Source organism: Poecile atricapillus, chromosome Z (genome assembly GCF_030490865.1).
Source record: "Poecile atricapillus isolate bPoeAtr1 chromosome Z, bPoeAtr1.hap1, whole genome shotgun sequence".
NCBI lineage: Eukaryota > Metazoa > Chordata > Aves > Passeriformes > Paridae > Poecile > Poecile atricapillus.
This window is the reverse complement of record NC_081289.1, coordinates 97,619,871-97,637,595: the sequence shown is the minus strand read 5'-3', so window position 1 is coordinate 97,637,595 and position 17,725 is coordinate 97,619,871. Positions and strand designations below refer to the sequence as shown.

General features: G+C 44.9%; 1 protein-coding gene across 2 annotated transcripts in view; it reads left to right on the top strand.

The window, feature by feature from the left end:
• CORO2A (coronin 2A) overlaps nt 1-17,725 on the top strand; it is a 58,340-nt gene that overhangs the window by 19,524 nt on the left and 21,091 nt on the right. Inside the window, exons 1-2 of one of the 2 annotated variants that reach the window (XM_058826162.1) lie at nt 10,934-10,954; nt 16,219-16,419. In XM_058826162.1, the coding sequence (XP_058682145.1) occupies nt 16,219-16,419 (201 nt within the window). In that variant the 5' untranslated portion in view covers nt 10,934-10,954. Of the gene's footprint in view, nt 1-10,933; nt 10,955-16,218; nt 16,420-17,725 lie in introns of those variants that run through there. The other variant, XM_058826163.1, reaches the window with a different exon arrangement.

Below are 17,725 nucleotides of genomic sequence, written 5' to 3'. Positions count from 1 at the left end.
CAGAACACATGAAGAGCTGCCTGACATTAACTCAGAGCAATTAACAGGTTGTCTTTGAGGTCTCTGCAGAGGATGGAAGAGATTCCTGAACTCTAGACACAGGGAAGGAAGATTGAGCCTCTTTATAAGGAGGATGTCAGAAGAACAAGAAAGGTGGAACACATGGGAGAAATAATGAGATGAAAAAGGCAGCATGAGCATGGCAAACGCAATCATGTCAATACTCAGATTTCGTCTTCCACAGGGTGATAAGCCCTATGGACATGGAGTCGTTTATCTTGACTTTAGAAAAATGTTATCCCACACAATTAAAGTAAAGGAATATGCACTATATACATCTGTCTGTGGTCAGGTAGCTGTAAATCTGGTGAGAGAACTATAGAGAAGAGATTACATGACAGTTTGGTATCAGAATGTGAGGATTTATTGAGAAGAGTTTTGCAGGATTCTTCTTGACATCTGATGCTTTTTGTATTTTTATTAGCAATTAGGACAAAGGAATAAATAACAAACAGGAAACAAGGAGGAGCAGGAAGCTTGCAGAATGACAGGGCTCTGGTTTGAAACTGCCTTGATGAGCTGAAGTAATGGCATGGGAAAATTAGGATACGGTTCAGCAGAGAGAGGTTTGGGTCGTCAGATAATGCAGTGCCATCATACCCAGTGCAGTCCTGCAGAAAAGCATCCAAAGGCTGCATTTGTTTCCACACAACCTGGTGACATGCTGTAGAAAGAAAATGATAAATATGAACTGGAGAATATCTGGTAAATTTTAAAGGAAGCCTTGGATGGTTCTGTCCATCCATGTTAGTGGAATAGATGTATTCTGTGAGTTTTAGGTGCAGCTGCTCTGGTAAAATGCAGGTGAGCCAAAGAGAGTGGAAGCAAGGAGGACAAATTGGTCAGCCGTTCAGAAAACATGGCTGACAGAAGGCAAATGGGGTAAAAACCAGGGAAGACTGGGGAGCTGTGTGTCAGCTGTGGAGGAAAGCTTACTGGAGTAAGAAGGGTAGAGTCTTTTGCCTGGGATCTGGCTAAATAGAATAAGAATAAGGGACGCTGCACAAAAGGAGATTTAATTTTGACAGCAGAGAAAAGCTGCATAATGGTAAAGGCAGCTGTCTGCTGGGTTAAGTTTAGTGGGGTGATGATAGTCTCTCCATTACCAGAGAATTTTGGAAAAAAAGTCCTTAGGGGAGAATGGAGAAAAATTAATAAGAAGGACAGGAAAAAAGATGGGCTCACAAGACCTGTGGTGCTTTTGTTCCACAAATTTATGCTTCCTGGAGGACATGTGTATATATAAACAGAATGGTGAAAATCTATTTTGAACTTAAGCCTGCAGCACTCAAATGTAGGTGTTTCCCGTTTTTCACAAACCACTTATTCATTTGAGGACCTTCTTGCTAACCTCATGCTGTGGTGAGAAACTATCATAGTACTGGAATCTGAATGTACCATGTCATGGTGATTTTGGGTTTTGTTAATGCAATTTGGCTTGTGAAGCCTGGCCAGGGTTTACCAAAGCTGAGCTGACTCTCCATCTTTCTCAGTTTTATCTGCATATCTACCAAGTTCCACTTTGAACTACCTTGATATCATTCTCCTTTCCCCAGCCTCCCGAGAAAACCTTCTAACCTGCCTGTTCATCATCGAGTTGGTCTTGAATGAGAGACTTTACACTGCAGTTCAGCTGTTTTTGTTGCTTTACGCCATTTGTTTGAGTTGCTGCTTGTTTTCCTTCCCCTTAGCATTGCCCATATGATGAGTCCCTTGCAGGCAGTGTTGTGTGGCAGGGATATCTCCCATCTTCTTCACACTGAATGCACACAATAAGTTCTGGTCTACTTTGACCATACCCGTTCAGGATCCTCACCCAAGAGATCAGTGTGGATTTCACAGTGTCACAGCCTGGCTGAGAGTGGAGGCACCTCTGGAGTTCACCTAGTCCAGCTGCCATCTCAGGGCGGGTTCAGGGAGTTGTCTTCCTGGGTTTTGAGTGTCTCTAAGACTCCACAGCCTCTCTCAGCAACCTGTGTCTGAGACAGGCAGAGTGTGTGACCACCCTCAGAGTCTAAAAGTTCCTTTTTACATTTAACTCTCTGATCAGGCTCAGCCTGAATGCCCTGTGGTTCCCCAGATCCTCTGTCATGCCCTTTTGAAGGAAAGGGTGACACATTCTTTCAGTCCTCAAGGATAATACCCCATTGCCATGAGCTTTCAAAGAAAACCAGGAATGACCTTGCAACAACAAGGGCCAGCTTCCTCAGCTCCTATGGATCCATTCCATCAGGCCCTTGTCCATATCCAATCTGTTTAAATGTTCCCTGATCTGATCTTCCTCCAACAAGAGTCAGTTTTCCTTGCTTTGGATTTTCTGGATCTCTCAGGGCTCCAGGGTGCCTGAAGGCTGATCTTTGCAGTAAAGACTGAGGTGAAGAAGTCATTTAATGCCTCAGTCTTTTCAGTGTCCCTGCTGCTTTTCCTAGTGCTCCTTTGCAACAAACTTCCTCATTTCTATTTGGAACTACTTCCAGAGACACAAGAGAGTTACAGTTAGTATTTATACTTTCTGCCTTTTCAGGGCAAAATAAAAGTTTCACATTTCCTTTAAGAAAGGAGCTGAAAATCTGGAGATCTGTTGTGACACCTGCATCTTCCTTGTGTACCAGTGAGCAGCCTCCTCAGTAGCAGAAGACTGGAAGTTGGTCCATGGAGTACCATTGCCAGGTGTTGGAACACATAATTTGTTAAATGCTTGTCTCCAAGATCCGTTCTTAGCAATATTTTCTTCATAGGGACACAGCCTTATCCAAAAGCTTTCACAAGAAAAGGAATGCTTAAAATGAGAAGGGACAGGGTGACCCTTTCAACACAAGGTTTGGTCAGCTGTATTGAGGGCTTGGCCTTGATCTGTTATGTACATTCTCATGGGAAGATCTTAAAAGTCATCACCGAGCAGAAGAGGACAGGAGAGAGGAGCATTTGCCTTTATGATAAAGACCTTCCTCACGGGGAAACAAGAGCTGCTAGTAAGTTGAGTTGAGGGTTGTCTCAGATCAGTGAAGCAAAAGGATGTCTTGTCAAAGCTTCCACCCACTCTTCTGCCAGCCTGGCAGTGCAGTAATTCCCTTGGTGTTTTGAGGGGTCTCTTCTAGTTTCTTTGCAGGCTGCAAACCAAGGACTGCCTCCCCACCTGTCTGGTGGTGCACAGGACTTGGTATTTTGGAATACAGCCATGCAGTTAGTAACTGTGATTAAAAGAATCGCAAGCCCAACCCCACTGGCTTCCCTCTGGCTGCTGGCGAGTCCTCTCTGGAAGCAAGAAGCAGGTGCTCCTGAAAGTACTCCCTGCTCTGCTGGTTCTCCAGGTCATGCATGGAGAGCGTGGGCAGAAGTCTGTGAGGGTAGGTTAACCTAAGGAAGGTGGTGCAGGGCACCAGGAGAGTGAGGGAGTCTCCCTCCTGGGAGTTTGCAAGGTGCAGCTGGAGAAAGCTGCAGCCATACTGGTATGTCTCTGAGGATGGCCTTTCTCTTAGCCAGAAACTTGCATGTGTGAAAAGTTGTCCCTTACTGCTGCTTCAGATGGAAGGGAAAAGAGGAAAATGGGATCAGGATGAGGTCTGGTTAAATCACCTGGGACTAATATTGGTGTGGGGATGAACAAACAATGAACACTGACTGTTCTCTAGTGGGCTGACTGGGTCTCAGTGCCTGAGCCTGGTCCATGTTCATGGGAGTTTGTCCTGTCTTCCAAAACCTTTCTGGGATGGGTGCATACTACTTGGAGGAAACTACACCTTACTACAATGCTTGATTTAGCAAGAGCGATGTGTTTCCCACTTTGCTGTTTCTAATGAGCCCTTTTCATTTCCATGATAGCTGGTGGCAAATGAGCATACACGGGATGGGAAATTGCACCGATTGCTTGTACTAAAAAGTGACACCTGCAGACTAGTACAACAAACAGACACCTTTCTCATTGCTTCCTTGCTTTGTGATCACTGTGATCATAACAGGGTTGCAGCCAGCAGCCCTTTTCTCTGTGTAAGGCAAGAAGACAGGGTGAGGAAGGCATTTGGAACAGTGTGAGGTTGAAGGGTTTTAAAGCGTCTGGAAGTGAGAAGTACCTCTGGACACTGTTTTACAATGCCTGCCTCTGAATGCCCTTGCTTAACCACGGAGCAGGGTTGCAGCACGAGGTGCTGCGGAGAGAGATCTTTGCCCTGTGAAAGAAGCATTAATAGCATTTTTCAGAGTAAATACAATTATGTGATATATTTGTGTTTGCCAAAACTGTCCCAGTCCAGCTGTGTGGACCTGGGACTTAGTTGTCTTAGTTGATTAGTTAGCTGCTAAAAGCAGCCTTATCCCAGTGAGGGTGCTTGTATGTCAGTTTTGCTGCTGTGTCCCATGCAGGTGACAGGTGTCTTCTGCAGGATGTGTAAGGCACATTCACCTTGTTGGCATGAGGTATGTACAGCACTGTGCTGCTTCCCTGATCAGAGCTGTGCCCTGTGCCCTGATGCTGGTAGGTAAGAGCAGAAAGGTTTGGAGCAGCCTGCTTAGCAGATGTTTCTCTGCCGAGATTCATCAGGAAGCACGACGCAGCAAGAATCACACCTCTCTGATCAGGAGAGGGGAAAGTAGTCTGCTTAAAACAGAGAGACGCTGAAACCAGGACCCTGTGCCTGTGTAAAGAATGCAGAAGCCTGCTTTGGGAGCAAGTAGCACATAAATCAACATAAATCTACCGTGGGGACAACAGAGTGAGGAGAGGGGACATACTTTTTATGAAGCTCTCTTGTACAGTTTGCTCCATTTAGAGCTATGTCATGAAATTTACAGTGCGTGTAGCTGGCTCTCAAGCAGAAAACCAGCAGTATTTCATTATATATTAATTGCCTTATTTAAAATGAGGTGTTTAACTGCTTCCTTTCTACAAGCCTTGGGGTACTGGGAATGGGAATGTATCCCCTATTTCCAATACATAGCTTGGTGTTCAGTGTGAGGCAGTACTGAAACTGACTTCATGTACCTATTTTTCTTGTCATCTGGATGTAAACATTGTCTAATTGTCACTGGCAGAGACAAGATAGCTGAAAGGGCTTTCTGAGTCTCCCAGAGTGACCCTTCTTACTTTTTGGCATCAAGTTACCTTATTCATTTTTGGATGGGGAGGAATGAATTTTGAGAGAATATGTTGTGTGGAAGAAAATTGTAGGGGATGAGAGAGATTTTAACAGAGCAGGAGAAGGATAAGATGGATGAAACTGATGGGTGATTTCAAGAAAGGAGAGAAAGGACCAGAGAAAATAATGGATCTAGGCAGATTCCAGGAATGACAGTGATTCTTACTTCTGTTTGATTTTATTACTTGGAGCTGAGAGCTAGGTAAAGATTTTATTTCATGGACTGGTGGTACAGGACTGAGAAGAGGATGTGTGTCTTCTTGGAAGTTTTCTATCTGTTTATCCTTGTGCCACTTTCCATCTGCTTTTTTTTGGCATGAGGCTGGAAGTTTGAATCTCTTGTGGCTTCTCCTTGGATGCTTGTGAACAGTTTTCTCAAAAGACTTGCAAGGCTGCCCCTAAGGGTTTTTTGGCCATAGAAACATGGCTTAAAAAATATTAAGCTGAAAAGGAAGGGCATTACCAATGCAATGCAGGTTTAGCATTCCAAAGGAGAAGGTAAAAAGGGAGATGAAGTTTTAATGGCATTTGAGATTGAAATGTTCATTGTAACTTTCAAAATCCCCCTTACTAGCATTTGCATTCCTTCTTTTATCTCCTTTTTAATTCTTTTGACCCTGCATACAAGAGAAGGAATGAGGACGGAGTGTATTTTTTTTTCACTGTTCATCTCTCTGCTTTTCAAATTACCTCTAACTTTCAAGGGATTGAGACCTCTGAAAAGTCATTCAGAACTTTAAGTTCCCTTGATTCCCTGGCAGTAAAGACACAGGAGAAAGAGAATCCAACTTGTCAGGCTAGATCACCTGGACATCTGAAGTGCTTTTCAGAGTGGCACGTAAGAGATATTAGCAGAGTTTGGAAGCCTGCCTGTGAACAGTAGAAAACAGTACTTAAACAGTTTTTTGGTAGACTGTCATGTTATTTGCTTTCCCCAGGGGTGCATTGGGACTAGGTCTCCAGAGGTTTGGCTGGATTTCAGCCTGCCTCTCCCGGTGCCAGGACAGCTTTCATGCAGGAATACAACACAGGCCATGTGGAGAACAGGTCTTGAGGAGAAGGGAGACTTTTTGCAGGAAGCTGGGGGAACGTGAAGCAAGCATAACCATTATTAATTCATTGGCACATGTTTCTACTCTGCTCAGAGGTGTGCAGCACAAGAGAACAGAAAACAATTGTTCAGCATGGGGCATGTACCATGCACATGATGGATCTGTGCAATGTAACCATTGTGCACTATGAACTGGCAGCCTCTGAGCCCAGGTGTTCTGAGGAGTGTGAGCATTGTGGGTTTGGACAGGGAAGGGGTACAAATTTGTCTCCTCAGGAAATCCTGTGCCAGATTCTGGTCTCTTGAAGAGTTCTGTCTGTTCTTTGATTGCTGCAATAGTGTTTCACAGATTTCACAGAATGTTCTGAGTTGCAAGGCACCTACAAGGTCATCAAATCCAACTCTTCCTTGAATGGCCCATGAGACCCAGAGATCAAGAGCAGAGACCTCCAGTCTGTCTGTCTGTTGCTTACCTGAAGACAGACAGAGCTGGAGAGCTTTCTGTTAGAATTTACAAACTGTTAGTTGGATTAAAAATACTGCATTGGTTTAACTTAACTGAGTGCTGCTTCTGCAATCCACACAGCCTCTATGTGCCCTGCTTCCATGCCAAGACTATAATACATCTTGTGAACGACTCACAAGACTCATCTAATGTGATGCTCTACAGGCAGGGATCTTGTGCTTGCACAGGCTTAGTTGGTATGAAACTTGGAAAAAAGGGCTTTGAATATTTTACAGGTGATGGAATAGAAATGCCTGTTGGTGTCACTGGAGTCAGCTGTGAGCCTCTCCTCCCTTCACAGCCTTGAATCACTGAACCAGTGACAAGTGTTGTTGTGGGGGGCAGAAGGGGTCAAGGACTTGTGCCTTGCTGGGTGCATGTTGGGTGGATGCGTGCTGGGTGCTGCCAGGAACCTGCTGTGCAAGGGGTGTGGAGAGGGTGTAGTTCACGTCTGGAGCCTGAGTCCCACAGGAGATGGGTGTTGGCATGGGCAGCTCTGGACACCAAGAGCAGCTCTCTGCAAACAGGAAGGTGATTTCCAGCCTGGTTAGCTTGAAAAACTTTCTGGTGCCGAAGACCTCGGACACCTTCCTGAAGGAGCTCCACATGGACTTTCCAAGAGCAGAAATTTCTTGTGTCCCCTGGACTTACTCAGCTCCTGTGAGTTCTCCAGGTGCGGTTTTGTACCACTTTGAATGCATTTATGTATCCATTTCCTTCCTTTACTGTGATGTTGTGTGATCTCTGCTTTTGAAAGTGCCACCCCTTTTGCTCACCCTTATCTTCAGGTCTGTGTCTGGATGGGGTGGTCTTGTTCCTCTACAAGTCCTTTCTGCAGTCTCACAGAGTTGCTGAGATTAACCTCAAGGAAATAGGGCCTACTTGTTTTTACAATGCAGCGAAAAAGCTTTCAGCTCAAGCTCTACATCAAACAGACAAACTGAAATTAAACTTCTGGCTTTCATATACCATCATACCACTTTTAAAAATGATCCTAAAGAGTGATATATTTGGAACAAACTACTCTGGCCAGTTAATGGTTGGAATAATGGCCATTGCTAAACAGCTTCAATTGCAACTCAGCTCTTGGTACCATAATGAAGCAGATTGTCTCAAGTAGCTATTATCTGATTCAGCTGCTTTGTCCCTGGATGTTAAAAATTTAAATTTTGGTATTAAGTACTGCAGCTGAAAAATGCTTAAAATGGAGTCACTGGGTGCACCTCTGAGCGGGTTAGTATAGCCAGGATGAGTGGGTGTATAGCCCTGCCACAGTCCGGATACAGCAGACTTATTGCACATGAAATTAAAATTATTATCTGATTTCTCTTCCATCTCTGTGAGTCTGTTTTCTGTCCAAATCAGGAGCAGCTGTAGCTCTGTTGTCATTGCTAGGTTTTTATTGAATCTGCCTGGGAAATGCCAGGAGAGATTAATGCCCTTCTCTCTCCCACTCCTATGACTGATAAAAGTTTTGCTGCTGCCTAATTGGAAACTTCTTTGATGCAGTTAAAACACATGCCTTTCGACTTTCTTGTCTTCCTGAGACTTAGAAAGCAGATGATTTACGTCCTTCTTGTACCAACTTGTTCTGTGTTTGAAGCTTAGTGTCACGGCTTCCCTCCTTAATCTGCACCCCAAAGTTTTTAGGATTTCTTAACAGATATCACACCTCTGATCACTGGTCCGTACAGCTCTGCCCTGAATTCTCCTCTATCTCTCTGGCACTTCCTCAAGAGCAGTGCCCTGAGCTGAGGTCTTTTGTCTAGTGTTCATGTTGCTGGTGATAGAAGCACACGCTGAACAGAAATCCCAGTGCAGGCTGGTGGAGTGGAGCACAAGCGTGCAGTATACAGCATCCTCTTGTCTGCACACTTGTTACATGTCGCTTCACTCCTGAAAATACAGACAACTCATGCCATGACTTGATAATTCAGCACAAAGCCAGTCTACTTCATTTCTTGCTTGTATTTTCAAAATAGGGAATATACCTGGAAGGAAAGAAAATACATGGAGAACATCCTGGTTGGTGAATGGTGGGGTTGTTCAGCCTTTTCCCTTGTATAAAGTCAGTGAAAAATTGTCACCAACACCAAGCTCCTTGTGGAATAGGGATGGGTGGCAGCAGACACTCTTGACTCTGAAAGACTCACGATGCTGAGCTCTTGGGGTTTGTTTGGCAGGTGGGGGCCCGGTACCTGATAGTCCTGCTCTGTGCACCTAGGAAGTAGAAAATGAGTCACCTTCCTGGCAATCAGCAGTGGGATGCATGGAAGTCCTGGCTCCCAAGTCTTCTGGTGCCATCATACCTGGAGATGTGCATGTCTGTTCACAGCATGAGGCAAGCTCTGCTTCATAGCTACTTCTTTCCTGGGGTGACATGGTCACACTGCCTGGCTGTGGTTTCCTGAGTGGGCAGAGTGAGAGATCTCATTGCTGCCAAAACACTCCAAATTCCCCTCCTTCCAGATGTGATGTGAGCCCTATCATTTGTGCTCTTATTAACTCACATCAGATACTTTTTATGACCTGATTCTGCTCAAGTGCCTTGTTCTGGTTTTTGGATGAGTTTTGTGACTGCTTGTTGTTGTGGTCTTTTGCTTGTTTGTTTGCTTGTGTTTTCATAATTCCCATCCTCCCCCCACATTAATTTTCCGCTCAGAGTAAGAGAAAGCAGCTTGTGGATGGGGCTGAAGGTGCCAGACCACAAGCAGTCCAGGATTGTGTGCTGGAGAGGTCACCTCCTAGCAGTGTGTGAAGCCACACCCAAGAACTGGTATTTGTAGAAGATAAGGTGCCCATCAATCTTCTTCAGGCCTTTCCCAGGATTCCCAGGACAAATAATTTCCTGGTCTGCTCCTGGCACTGCCAGGGATATCAAAACCACTAAGGATATCAAAGACGAGAAACAATAAATATAGTGAATATAGAGAATAACGCATTGGCAGAATTTTGAGTTTTTACACTATTTGGGCTGACTCTACTGCTGTCAGTCTTTCACAAATGCTGTGGTGCCAGAGTGGAGGGTACTCTCAGTTTGATCTGGATTAAGCTACCATATGTCTGGATTTCCTCAAACATATTTCAGTTTTTCCATGTGATTATTTTGTCCAGGACCAGGATCAATTAATCCAGAATTCACAAATGTCATGCATGGTTGTAGCAGGTTGACCCAGGCCAGATGCCAGGCACCCACCAAAGTTGCTCACTCGCTCCTCTCTGCAGCTGGACAGAGGAAAGAAAATTTAATGAAGGGCTCCTGGGCTGATATTAAGGAATGGGGAGTGGTCATTCATCAAATAGCATTGCAGGAAAAACAGGCTCAACTTAGAGATACAAAGTGAATTTATTACTAACAAATCAGAGCAGGGTAATGAGAAATAAAATAAACCCTTAAAACCACCCTGCCCCACCCCTTTCTCCTTCCAGCTCTACCTCCTACCCCCGCAGTCCAAGGAGACAGGGAGTGGGGACTGTGGTCAGTTTATCACCCATGACTGCTCTCACTGCTCAGGGAGAGGAGTTGTCCTCCTGCTGCACCCTGGTGTCCCTCCCACAGGAGACAGCTCTCCATGAGCCTCTCTGACGTGGCACCATCCCGTGGGCACCAGCCCCCTCAAACTGCTGCGGCGAAGGTCACTCTTTCACAGGTGCAATCCTCCAAGGACAGACTGCTCCAGCCTGGGAGCAGGGCCCCTCTCTCCACGGGTCTCCCATGGGGTCACAGCCTCTTCCAGGCATCCACCTGCTCCAGCATGAGCTCCTCCACGGGCTGTGGGTGGATCTCTGCATCCCCCGTGGATCCCCAGGGACTGCAGGGCACAGCTGCTTCACCATGGGCCGCACCAGGGGCTGCAGGGGAGCCTCAGCTCCAGCACCTCCTGCCCCTCCTTCTCCACTGACCTTGGTATCTGCAGAGCTATTCTTCCCACGTTTTCACTCTGCTCTCATTGCTATTACAACTGCACAACCCCTTTCTGTTCTGAATTCTTCTTAAATCTGTTATCACAGAGGCATTACCATCAGTTCTGACTGGCCCAGTCTTGGCCAGTGGCATGTCCATCTTTGGAGCTACCAGGGATTGGCTCTGCTGGGAATGGAAGAAGATTCCAGCAGCTTTTCACAGAAGCCCCCCCTAGACCCTTGCTACCAAAACCAGCCCATGAAAAACCAATACAATGGTGCAGGAAAATCTGTAATCTTAGGGTAAGTGCGATACAATAGGAAAACTGGAGACATGCTGGCCTATGGTGAAGCATGTGTTCAGAGATATGCCTGTTGTTTTGGTCTGACATTCCTCAGGAGTAGTAAATGTGCCATAGCATGGCTCTCCTAGGAATGCATTGAAGTGCTGCAGACATCCCTAGGCTTCACAACCCTTCTAGGAGCTCACTCCTTTGGCAAGAGCTAAGACATCTGCAATCATGCTTTGCAGGCCAGTCATGAAAAGCTAACTTTTCATAAACAGCCATGTAAAAGAGTGAGAGCTAAAGCAGAGCAAAGTCCCTTCAGTGCTACTGCACTGTATTTTGGAAGACCTCTGGTAGAACTGGAGTCTCAGTCTGTAACTAACTGCCTGTTCTCTAGAGGTCACACAACCATTTTGATGGTTCTAAGACCAAATATGAGTCCTAAGCTGAGTAGGCTGTGCTTGAGGGTATTAAAATACCTCAGTGTTTTCTAGTCACCCTTTGAGGTGCCAGAAAGAAAATTCTCACCTCTTCTGAGCACTGGGCTGAGATTTGCTATGGCTTTGCTTTTTTATCTCATAATTTCAGACCCAACTGCTGAGCTCTGACTTAAAAAAAAATAAAATAAAATAAAATAAAAATATAGAAAAGATAACCAAGCAACAGATTCTTGGTTGATTCCCTTCCCTTCTGCTCTTCCTTCAATGACCTGTTGCTGACTACACTTGCTGCATCAAGCTTTCATGAAGTTTTCCTTGCTCTGTAGTTGAGACTCTCCTCACAATCAGATCTGCCTCTCAGAGTAGTCCATGTTATATCATTCTTTTGGAGTCAAGACCGAGGAATGCCTACAATGAGAAGCTACAGAAATAATTTTAGACTGTGTGTCCTTGCCATGTCTCTTATAGTTGCTTTGTCCTGCTTACAGAGTGACTTCCTCTCTTTATGCCAGGAGTGAGGAATTCCAAAGCAAATGGATGTATTTTGCTCTATTTTGTGTGAAGCACTACACATTCTTTCATGAGATAGTGTTTCCAGTGCTAGGGTTTCTCATCTTAATAGGCAGAAGCTGTCTGGAAACACTGTCCAGCCTGAAAAAGCTGATATCCAACCTGGTAAGCAGAGATCTGACAAGTGTTTGTAGGGATCTTTGTATCCTTCTCCAGAAACTCTTGGCAACTTAAGGAAAAGATCTACTTAGTGCTTTTTGCTGGGAGAGGTGGTAGTGAAAACCACAAGGTCCCAGGATTTGGTCCCTGAGAGCTGAGTGAGAGGACATTGCTAGCCAATCTTTACATCAGCTGTATGGTTAAAAATACATGAACAGTAGTGTAATCCGCACTGTCTTCCTCCATCCCAGTTCTCCCCTTGCCCACAGGGAGGCTGGCAATACTGGGAATTAGGTCATGATGATGAGGAGGAAAGGCAGGAGGCTGATTCTTGGATTGTAAGGCTATGCTGCCTTCCTTCTTTTTCCAGGATGCAAAGTGCTCTGTGCTACCCTGGCAGAGGATCAGTGATCCCTTCATCAGTCACTTATATCCTTTTGTCAGTTCAGGATCAGTCTGTGTGCTGGCACCAGAGGCCTGAGCAGCACATGAGGGAGGTCTTCTGCCTCTTTTTCCAGAGGGAGGACCCAGACCTGAGTTCCAGCAGCCTCCCAAAACATGCTCTCCATGTGTGCTGCCCAATGTGCATGGGTGATCTGCATGCCCTGCTGTGGGCACCCTGGCATTTTACTGTCCCACAAGCAGTGAGGTGAGCTGGAGATGCCTCAGCTGTGGCTTCAAGCCTTAACCAGTGCTGCACAAACAGGATTTTCAGGTCCTTGTACTCTGCCCATATGGGCTTATACAGCTCAAACATGGCTGTGCAAGGAGAGACCCTCTACAACAGGGGCCAACTCTCCAGGGAGAAAGCTAGTGCTGTTAGTCCAAAAATCTAGGGAAAACATATTGTTAAGGGACCATTCAAAACATTTAATTTTCGGACACTATACAATGCACAAATATGCCTTTTAATTATTTAGAGATGATAATGCCAGTTCTTGCAATGTAAAAGCAATCCAATTTTGTCTGACTGACAAAAAAATTGGTATATTTTTCATCACCTTCTCCCCCCTGCCCCATTCCTTATATCAGTTGCTCTTTGCACTGTTTTGCAAATGGTTGTCTGTACAAACAGCAGTTTTTATGAATGAGGAAGAAATGTGTTGTCATCACTTCCTGTCAGAGGAACCTGCAAGGCACACTTCATGTTTACTGGCTTGAAAGTCTGCCTGTATGGGTGTACATCTTGGTCTGTTGGCAGTGGCATTTTTAGGGCCGTACAAGATGGCTGAGATCCACAGGCCCTAAAATCACAGGATTACAGAAAAGTTAAAGGTTGGAAGTGATCCCTTGAGATCATCTAGTCCAATCCTTCTCAAAGCAAGGTCAACTGGAAAAGTTGCCCAGGACCAAGCTCCAATAATAGAGATTCCACAGTGTTTTGGGTAACCTGTGCCAGTGTTGGACAACTGGCACAGAGAAAGTGTTTCATTGCATATAAATGGAGTTTTCTGAGTTTCACTTCATACACACTGCTTCTTGTACTGTTGTTGGGCGCTGCTGAGGAGAATCTGACTCTTCACTACTACCACACTGAAGTGTTGGTATGCATTGATAAGATCCTTCTGAGGTTCTCTAGATGAAGAGTCCTGGCTTTCTCAATAATTGCTCCTTTGTGCTTGGTGACTCCTTTCTGCAGAAGAGGCTTGAATCTTCAGACTACACTCTCTCCCAGCTCAAGAGCAGCGTAGCTAGAATTTCCTTGCAGCCAGGCAATTTAATTCCTTTTGGAAAGATAACAGTCCTGTTGTAGGAAACAATGGCTGCATACTGCTGCATCTAGACAACACAGTGATTCCCCACTCCCCTGCTCCTGGTGTGAGTAAACCTAACCACTAAAGTTGTAATGAGCATGAAATTGTTTGAGAGCTCTGCACCTCTGGGACTGTTTGGGGAGCTAGCCAGTTGCACATAACCTCAGCTTACTTTCTGCCTGGGAATATCCCTCCTTCCAAGATCAGCTTTCAGGATTGCTGCTTTCTTTTTCAAATAACTTGCATTTTGTTTTTGTTTGGCACAGGTGGCTCTCACTGTATAAAAGATTTAGGCCTTTGCACCTAATGTTTTCTGTGGAAGAGATTTATTCAGCTAAAAATAAGACAAGTCAGGGTTAGCATAGGTAAGACATGCTGCGGTAAAAGAGCAACAAAGATGACTGTGAGAGCAATGGGTGATCTGCTGGACTGTTACAGGCATGTGTATTTGTCTTAGGTGGGTCTGGCTCTGAGCTGTGTCAGTAGAATTGTGAAGATGCAGAAAATAGGATAGAACTTGTGTCCTAGTACTTTTCACAGCCCACACAGCCAACACAGTGTGACACAGGATATGAGCTTTGTGGATCTTTGTATTGATGAGAGTTTTAAAGCTCCAGTTTGACTGCCCAGTATCGAGCCATACAGTTTCTTAGCCTCTGATAGTCATCCCAAGAGGATGCAATGCCATGCCAGCAACATGGACATTTTGGTTTAGGATTGCTTAGACCTCTGCTTGTCAGGTGATGATGCAGTTGGCTTCCTGCCACTGAGTACCTGCATACTTCCTTCAACCATGTGAGCCAGCTGTCTCAGCCTTGCTGTAGCTCAAAAGCTACTTGGTTGGGTTGCCTTGTTAAATTGGAGTATTGTTGATCCAGCATCACTGATAATACTGTTCACAAAATGAACATTAAAATGTGTGCACAGTATGGGGCAAAACCATGCCCTCTGCCAGTATCTGCCTATATTCTCAGCTGTTGTGAGGTGCTCTTTCACACATAGTCTTCCTGCCTGATTTGCATTTCTTTTCATTTGGCCAGTAGAATCTTCTCACTACACCCAGATGCCTTTTGCTCTCTGAGTCTTGTGGGATCTGGATTTAATAGTCTTAATAACCTTTTCTGACCAACGCTGATAGTTTCTTCTTTGAAGATGGCCAGTTGAAGGACAGGATTCTACCCTTCTACTCTCATGAGACCCCACCTGGAACAGTGTGTACAGTTTTGGTGCCCCCAACATAATAATGTCATGGAACTGTTGGAGCAAGTACAGAGGAGTGCCTCAAAATTGATGAGGACTGGAGCACCTCCTCTATGAAGACAGACTGAGAAAACTGGGGCTATTCACAAGAAGAGAAGGCTGCTGGGAAACCTCATAGCAACCTTCCAATATCTGAAGGGTTTACAGGGAAGGTGGAGAATGACTTTTCATCAGGAGGTGTAGCAGTAGGACAAGGACTAATGCATACAAACTGAAAGAGGGGAAAATTAGATTAGGTATTAGGAATAATTTCTTTACTGTGAGGGTGGTGAGCTACTGGAACAAGTTGCCCAGAAAAGCTGTGAATGACCCATCCCTGACACTGTTTGAGGCTGGTTTGGATAAGGCCTTGAGTAACCTGGTCTAATGGGAAATGTCCCTGCCCGTGTCAGGGGTGTTGGAAGGGAACAAGGTCTCTTCCGACCCAAACCATTCCATGACTCTGTGACTCTACAGTTTTATGAAATCAGTTACATCAGTTCCATTAAGCTTCACTGCTCTCTATTAGAAGGGATTTTTGTGTTTAGCATGTTTTATGTGTCATTTAAACACCATTTAAAATGCTGTCTGACAGATGGCTGTAGTGCAGTTATAAACCAGACACACAGAACATAATAGTCTGTGGAAGAAACATCAACAGGTGACTGTTCCTATGATCTGTCAAACTTCTTTTTTTTCCATTCATGTGAGCAAAATTTAGAATAAGTTTTGGTCCTAAACCACCTGAGGGCCACACAAAGCATGCATCCAGACTGGCTTGTTCACTCACCATCCTTCCTGTTTTCCTTACCCAAGATGTTGTATTTTTCATGCTTTTCTGAGCTCCATCGCACCAGAATTCATCTCCTCTTAAACTTGCTGCCATGTGGCCCTGCCCCAGCGATAGGGACTCCTGGCACATGCACCAGCTAGCTGGTGATGGTGAGAGCTGTCATTCTTCCCTGCACTCTCCTCTCTCCATCAGAGGTGTGCAACAATGTTACGGCAAAGGGGTGAACACCAGAGAAAACTCTCTACATCTTGATGGCTGAGGCTTGGTGTGAGCAGCCGAAGTGGGGAGGGTGAGCCTGTGGTGGGGAGAGGGCAGTGGAGCTCTGCAAGCCTTGCCAGGATGGCCTGTCCTTATGCCTTGGGACATTGTGTTTCTCTCCTTGCAGATGTCGTGGCATCCACGGTACCGCAGCTCCAAGTTCCGCCACGTGTATGGCAAAGCCGCCAGCAAGGATAAGTGCTACGACTGCGTGCCCATCACCCTCAATGTCCACGACAACAACTTCTGTGCCGTGAACCCCAACTTCATTGCGGTGGTGACCGAGTGCGCGGGCGGCGGCGCCTTCCTTGTCCTTCCCATCAAGCAGGTGAGCTCCCCAAGGCGAGCTGACTTTCAAGAGAACATCAAGAGGCTGGAGGAGCGACAGGCTTTCTAGGGAGCTAGACCACAGGGGATATTCAGTTAATATGTGAATGTGGCCCAAATTGCAAAATGATGAAAGAGGCCTGAGTTGCTGGTGATCCTGGCATGTGTGTATTTATATGTCTTGCATTGCTGCTTGCAGATTTTTAACACCTTGCTTCATTTTACAACTCATTTGCCTTTCTTGTATAATCAGCATAATGTTCAGATGTTTGTCTCCTGGGAGAAACTGCAAATTAAAAACTATTTAGTGGATACAGAGGGCAAAACCAGAAAAATGCTTTAGCGACATGGATTCAGCTGTAACCAAAGGAGAATATGATATGTTTTGTTCTACCGTCTCCTTTGTGAAAGAATGGAGACATAGTTAACAGGCAATGAAGCTCTTAAACTTCAAGCATTGATGCTGTGAAGACTTCTCTTTCAGAAACAAATCCCATGTATATGAGTTTTGATGACTTAGGATATGATGAGAGGGAGAAGCTGGCCATCTGATGTTTATTGCTTCAGTAAAATTAGGCATGCACTGATGTGGATTAACTTCAAAATGAGATTATGATCTCTCTGGAATCAGGACAGAACAGATGAAAGGCAAAAGTTCAGCCTTTAATTAAAAGTTAATTGATGGTGTTATTGCAATGCCACTTTTTCAATATATATTTGCTAAGGATGAAAGTGAACTGGTTGTGCTTGAAGAACCTAGCACAGTTTCTGGCCCTTCTGGACTTTGTTAATTCATTCCTTCACTGCTGGTGCTGTTTAGAGACTGTCCTTCTAAAATTAACCACTACCTTGTTTTTCTTGACTGAGTCTCTTCTGCCCCCGCAGTGATGGTCTGTTGAGACTCAACAACTTGTCTTTATCACAGAACTGCATCTGTAAGCAGGCAGCTGTTGACTGTGGGATGTGGTGTGGGACCAAGCTCTCAAAGTGCTGGCAAAAGTAGTTGAAAGTGCTTGCACTGCTTACTATTAATTTTTCAGTCTTTTCACTTCTTCTTAGCTTGGCTTGTCTTTGTAGTAATTTTTCCTTCTTACACCTGCTCAAATACTCCACCCAGTTCTGAAATATTGTGTGCAGAAATCAAAGGCATGGTAGAAGTAAAAAGATACAGAAAAGGGTAATTAAAGTATGTCAATGAAAATTTGAAAGTACTTTCATGTGAGGAAAGACTTTGCAGGTCAGGCCTCAATCTGTCTGGGAAAAAAAGCATATGAACAAGATGTATAAAGCTGTGAGAAGAGGAAGTT